Source organism: Microtus ochrogaster, chromosome 19, assembly GCF_000317375.1.
Source record: "Microtus ochrogaster isolate Prairie Vole_2 chromosome 19, MicOch1.0, whole genome shotgun sequence".
Classification (NCBI taxonomy): domain Eukaryota; kingdom Metazoa; phylum Chordata; class Mammalia; order Rodentia; family Cricetidae; genus Microtus; species Microtus ochrogaster.
The window spans coordinates 58,852,332-58,858,317 of record NC_022021.1 but is presented as its reverse complement, the minus strand read 5'-3'; the positions used below and the strand labels follow the sequence as shown (position 1 = coordinate 58,858,317).

Below are 5,986 nucleotides of genomic sequence, written 5' to 3'. Positions count from 1 at the left end.
TTTTGGTTTTTTCGAGACAGGGTTTCTCTGTAGCTTTGGAGCCTGTCCTGGAACTAGCTCTGTAGACCAGGCTGGTCTTGAACTCACAGAGATCCACCTGCCTCTGCCTCCCAAGTGCTGGGATTAAAGGCGTGCGCCACCACCGCCTGGCCCAGACTATTTCTTAGTTACATAGTTTCATTTTTAGTTTCCTTTGCCTACTGGAATGATAATGTTATTTACTTCATAGGCCCATATGGAAGCATTTACAAAATCCAGGGCTTAAAAAGGAAGCTACTTGAAAGATCGAATTAATGGTATTTAAAAGGTCTGCAAAGAAGATAGATACAATTTTTCCCTATACTTAAATTAATTTATAGCAGCACAGCTACATTTTCTGTAAAGTTCTCAACAACCGTACATGGCCAAGCCTATTTGGAAAATCACTTAACATTTTCATAAGGAACAGTACATACTCTTACAAAGCTACGGCTGTATAGTAATCATCACTCCCAGAACTGCTGAGTTAGATGGAAGGAAGTACAAAAGATGAAGGCGTGTGCCGTCAGTGCTTCAGCATGCATGTGAGTATGAGGATGGGTAAACAGTGTGGTCGGTCTGTTTGTTTTGAGACAGGGTCATGCTTTATACAAAAAAAATTATAGCTATAACAATATTTGAATTAGAGTAGTGAGGGACACAGCATAGCCCGTGGTTGCTCAATGAATGTGATATTACTAAGAAGAAAAATTCATTCCTGAGGGGAGAAAAAAACTTTTAAAAAACATGTACAGGTAGATAAACACTTTGAAAAAGGGATTTCTGTGGTATTAAAACTTCATTGGAGGGACAGTTAGAATAAAATGACTAAAAAGTGTTCCCAAGGAGTATTGATTTTTCTTAAAGTGGGAGAGTTAGAAAATCCTGTTACAGACTATTCTAGACCAGTACAATGTTGACAGCTGATAAGGCTAAGTGACAGGAACATGTGGATTCTGTTTCCTTACTTGGGTTTTTTTTTTTTGTTTTGTTTTTTTGTTGCTGTTTTTTCAAGACAGGGTATCTCTGTATAACAGTCCTGGCTCTCTTGGAACTCACTCTGTAGACCAGGAGGGCCTCAAACTCAGAGATCTCTCTGTCTCTGCGTTCTGAATGCAGTTAAGGTGTGCGCCACCACCCCCCCAACATGGATTCCTTATGTTGTTCTGTTTATTTTCTACATGTTTAAATTTTTTAATAACAAAAAGTATGTATTGTATATTAAATTGAAAATACATTTACAAAACCAAATTAAGGTATCAAGAAAAGTGTTCACAAGTAGATAATACTTTTACCAAGAAAAATTTAAGAGACATTAAACAGAAACTTAAACTATGCTATGATCGTGGATAGAAAAGCTCAATATCCTGGTACAGTTTTTTTCCACAACAATAAATCTAATGCAATTCTTATTAATCCTAAGCCAATAGCCTAATAGTAATAATTATGGTATGTTGACTGAAAAATTCAATGCAACTTCATTCAAAATCTAATTATATTGCTCTAGAATTTGACAAGTTAGTTGATTCTAAAATGTATATAAAAGACTCAAGGACCTTGATTCAAAGCAAAGAAAAACACTCTGTCAGTGGTGCAGACACTGCTCAAGTACATGTGCTTCAGTAAACCAATTTTCACCCATGTTCGTGAAAGCAACCCTAACGAAACTCACTGGGTGACCAAAAAACAAAAAGACATAAAAATAGAAGGGAACTAGTGGAAAGAGGAAGGGGGCTAAAGGGAGTGGAGGGGAACAAGAAAACATAACAAGAAAGGAATATGATAAAAAAATACATTATGAAAATGTCAGAATGAAACCCATTATTTATTTAAAAAAATTAATGCTTATACATATGATATTTGACATCTTAAGTATAGAAAAGCTGAATAAAGCACATTACCCGGGATTATATAATACTTTACATATAAAAATGCAAGGCCAGAACTAAAATATTACAATGATATTTGAGGGTAACTTTGTTAAAGAATATATCGATACTTACTGAAAATAAACTTTCCAGTATTAAAAAGAAAATTAGACATAAGTACCCAATAAACTATCATTGCTCCAATGAGAGACACTAAGGAAAAAAGGAGACTTGACCATTGCCCAAAGGAGCCAAAATAATGTTTGCAGACATCTGGATATTCCCAGGTAGTTGTGTCCAATGTACCTGAATAAAAACAGAAGATAAAGAATAAGACTAGATATTGGTCACATACGCTACATTTATAATTTGTATTCCCCCAACTAATTCAAAATATTTAGCAAAAGATTATGGCTACTTTACCAACAAATACAAGAACAGATCATGGAAAAACTAGCAATTAAAATCTTATAAAACAAAACAAATCTGATCAATGGGATAATATAATCTGAGAAGTATAGCATCAAACTTTTATAACTAAAAAAAAAACATGTGGTAGCCAGGAGTAGGAAAACCAATTAATAAAAAACAGAATACTCTCTTTAATTTTTCTGAGATGCTGTCTTGCTGCATAGCCCAGGTTAACCTAAATTTACAGCAATCCTCAGATTTCTGGGATTGTAGGCATAAGTCATTCTGTTAATGCATTTAAAACACCACTTAACAACATGAAGGAAGTTGTCTTGAGTCACAGTTTATGCTAAAAGTCAATTTAAACTTTAGGTAACCAAGTTAAGAATTTAAAAGTAAAGTTAGGCATAGCTAGGCATAGAAGAATGTCCCTGTGATTCCAGATCTTAAGTCAGGGGTATGTGAACTCAAGGCCAGCCTGGGCTACACAGTGAGTTTGTGACCAGCCTGAACAACACACACAGAGAAAGATGGAACAACAAGAGACTAACAAGTTAAAGTAAGAAGATAATACAGAAATCTAATATGAAAGGTTATCCTTCTATGAACTCAACAAGAAACAGAAGTGCAGTAGGGAAGATAGACAGGCTTATGAAAGCCAAATACTGAGAAAGAAATTCACGAGAAATTACAGATAAAACCAACTGCGATATCATATAACATACTTAGCAGAACCGTAAAGGCACTAAGGAAGTTGGATGGAAAAAAGAGTACAAACAGATGATACAGCTAAAGAAAATCACACTGCTTTGTGAGCGTAAGAAACACAATAGAACAGGGAACACAGGAAATAGCAGCAGGCTTCAAAGCCTACCACTAACGGACAGCAGGTGCTGCTGGGAATTAGCTCAGCTCTTAGAAACAAACTTTAACTTAACAGTTGCCTTTTCTTCCTTTTGTCTTTTTGAACTGGGGCTTCAACCCATGTAGCTCTGCACATGTCAAGTCTGTGCTCTGCAACTGAGCTGCATCTCCAGCCCACACTTTTTTTCCCCTTAGGAGTCAAAATTTAAAGAAAATAATTTTTAAAAATCCACAAAATACGTACAAATTATATTTAGAAGAGTATTAGAATAGCAAACAACAGAGGAGGTCATAAATGTGTTACAGTACACAATCATTAATCAAATACAATAGAGCCACAACGCACAATGCACAGTCGTTCAACCAACCAACCAACCAACCAACCAACCACCCACCAAAGATAATAATGGTGACTGCACCAATAAAGTTCCCTTTAAAAAAGGGATGAAGTGGGAGACAAGATTCTAATAAAACATACTAAATGATAAGAATTTATATAAAAACACAAAGACATTTGTATAAAAAGAACACAAAAATAATTTGCTTTTCTATGGTTGAGTTATTGTAATAGTAATTTGTCTCAATATTTTGGTACAGAATAAGAATAGAGATAGATACAACGTAAGATTATTTTAACTGCCATCAAATTATAGTCCCTTTCTCTACGACTCCATGGTCTGTACTGCTTTAAGTTAATTGCTGTCTGGTGACCAAGCAGGAGCAAGTTCTATAAGCATCAAGTAAAATACAGCAGCCAGTACAGGGCAGAAAGCAGCAGTGAAGCCCACACTGAGCATGGTGGTTTGCATCTAGATAACCAACCACCACTGGTTGGGACGAGCAGATGGCTCAGCTAATTAAGTTGTTGCTGCTGAGTCAATCCTCGGATCCACACGATGGAAGCCAAGAACCAGTTCCCAAAGCTCTTCTCTGATCTCCACACGCTGAGGCACTCATATGCCCACACACATAAATTAATGTAAGTGGGAAGAGAATTTTAGAAACAGCGAGAGCTCATGAAAAGCCACTTCAGCTGTGGTAGCAGTAGGTGCGCCTACTCCCTGCTTCTCTGGAGTAGGAGGTGGGGACCCGTGATCTGTGAGTGTGAGGTGGAGGGAGCACTGGAACCTACGGGTTTGAAAACAGCCTGGGCAGCAGAGTAAGAGCGCTCTTAAAAAGACAAACAAAAATTGGCCATTGTGCCAAATACGAATACGCAACTAGTTTCCTGAGGGGGTATACAGTGTGATTGTCTGTCTGTCTTGCTGTGTGTATTATGGCCCTCAAATCTCGTCCAATGTGTATTTTCTAGTCTAGTAGTATTTGTACAGACATTGGGTGCTAGAATAAAAAGAAACAACTACAAAGAAAGGAAAGACATTCTAGTCTATGAACGTCCAATTAAGAATGAACTTTGAAGGATAGATAACAAGCTTATTTATAGCCCCAGCACAGAGAAGTTCTTCATGAATGATGGGTGATAGCCATCTCCTTGATTAGCAATCACATCACTAATGTGCGTGGGGGAGAGAGTGTCGCTGTAACTTTTATACGTGATATTCATGGATTTGTTTCTCTATGGATTATTTCGGGGTGGACTCCACCTTGGAGCATGTGGCTTTTTCAAATGTCCTCTTGACTACCTGCCAGGATGATTTCTGGTAATGCCCTAAAACTTTGTGATATATTCCTTTTAAAGTTTTTATATTTTCCGTATTGATCAGGAAAATCTCAATCACTAGTTTATGTGCATGACCTCTTAAATTTTCTTCTAATATCTTTAAGGCTTGATTTTTTTTTTCACATTTTAGTCTGAATATCATCTGGAATATATTTTTATACAAGGGTTCCCTCCCAATTGATGCTTAGTTTAACAGATACCAAACAGGATACACTAAGCTCATAAACCTGAAATTTACGTTTCCTTTTCCAGTCTAGTTTTTATGAAGATAATTTTTTTTATTTCATGTATATGAATGCTTTGCTTGCATGTCTGTGTTACATGTGTGTACCGGGTGCCTGAGGCTAGAAGAGGGCATTTGATCCCCAAGAACTAGAGTTACAGACAGTTATGAGATGCCATGTAGGTACAGGGAACCAGTGCTTTGAGTCACTTAGCTGTCTCTGCGGCCCTTCCGCTCTATTTTCTTCCTATTTCTAAGACAGTAGCTTTCTGCTTTATAATAATGGCTTTATAGTTTGTTTTAATACCTGGTAAGTCTGATTCTTCAATACCACTGTTTATTTTTCTAATTTTCTTGACTCTGTTTGAAATGGGATTGAATTTATAGAGTTGATTTTTTATGGTTTACAACCGTGAATCTTCGAAACCTCACAACATTTTTTTTTAACTTGTGCAGATTTAGTTCTTGTGTTCAGGTCGTTTGTATTTTTCTCCCATCAATTGTGTTCTGCTAAATTTTATCCAAGACCGTTAGAGTTTACAGCTTTACAGATTTTATCACTATAGAATACTGTTGGTCCTGGCTTGGGGATAAACAGTCTTTAATTTTTTAAAAGTAGTATTTTCCTTAGAGCTTTACTAAGAAAAGGATGCTGAACTCCATCAAATGCCTTTTGGGGGTGTATCTATTGATGCAACCATGGATTTGACCTTGTTAGTGTAGTGAATAGTGTCGGGTTTCTTAATAGAATATCCATCTTGTCTCATTGGAACAAACCCTATTTTAAACACAGGCTATTATTTTTGTACATCACTGATTCTGTCAAATAATGGTTGTAACTGTTTCCTTTCTTTCTTCCTCCCTCCCTCCTTTCCTTCCTTCCTTCCTTCCTTCCTTCCTTCCTTCCTTCCTTCCTTCCTT

The 5,986-nt window shown here is 36.7% G+C and overlaps 1 protein-coding gene across 1 annotated transcript in view; it reads right to left on the bottom strand.

The window, feature by feature from the left end:
• The window catches only part of Slc38a9 (solute carrier family 38 member 9), a 90,146-nt gene that overhangs the window by 29,879 nt on the left and 54,281 nt on the right, over positions 1-5,986 (bottom strand). The window contains exon 7 of the mRNA XM_005356803.2: positions 2,022-2,192. Within this exon, the coding sequence (XP_005356860.1) occupies positions 2,022-2,192 (171 nt within the window). The remainder of the gene's footprint in view (positions 1-2,021; positions 2,193-5,986) is intronic.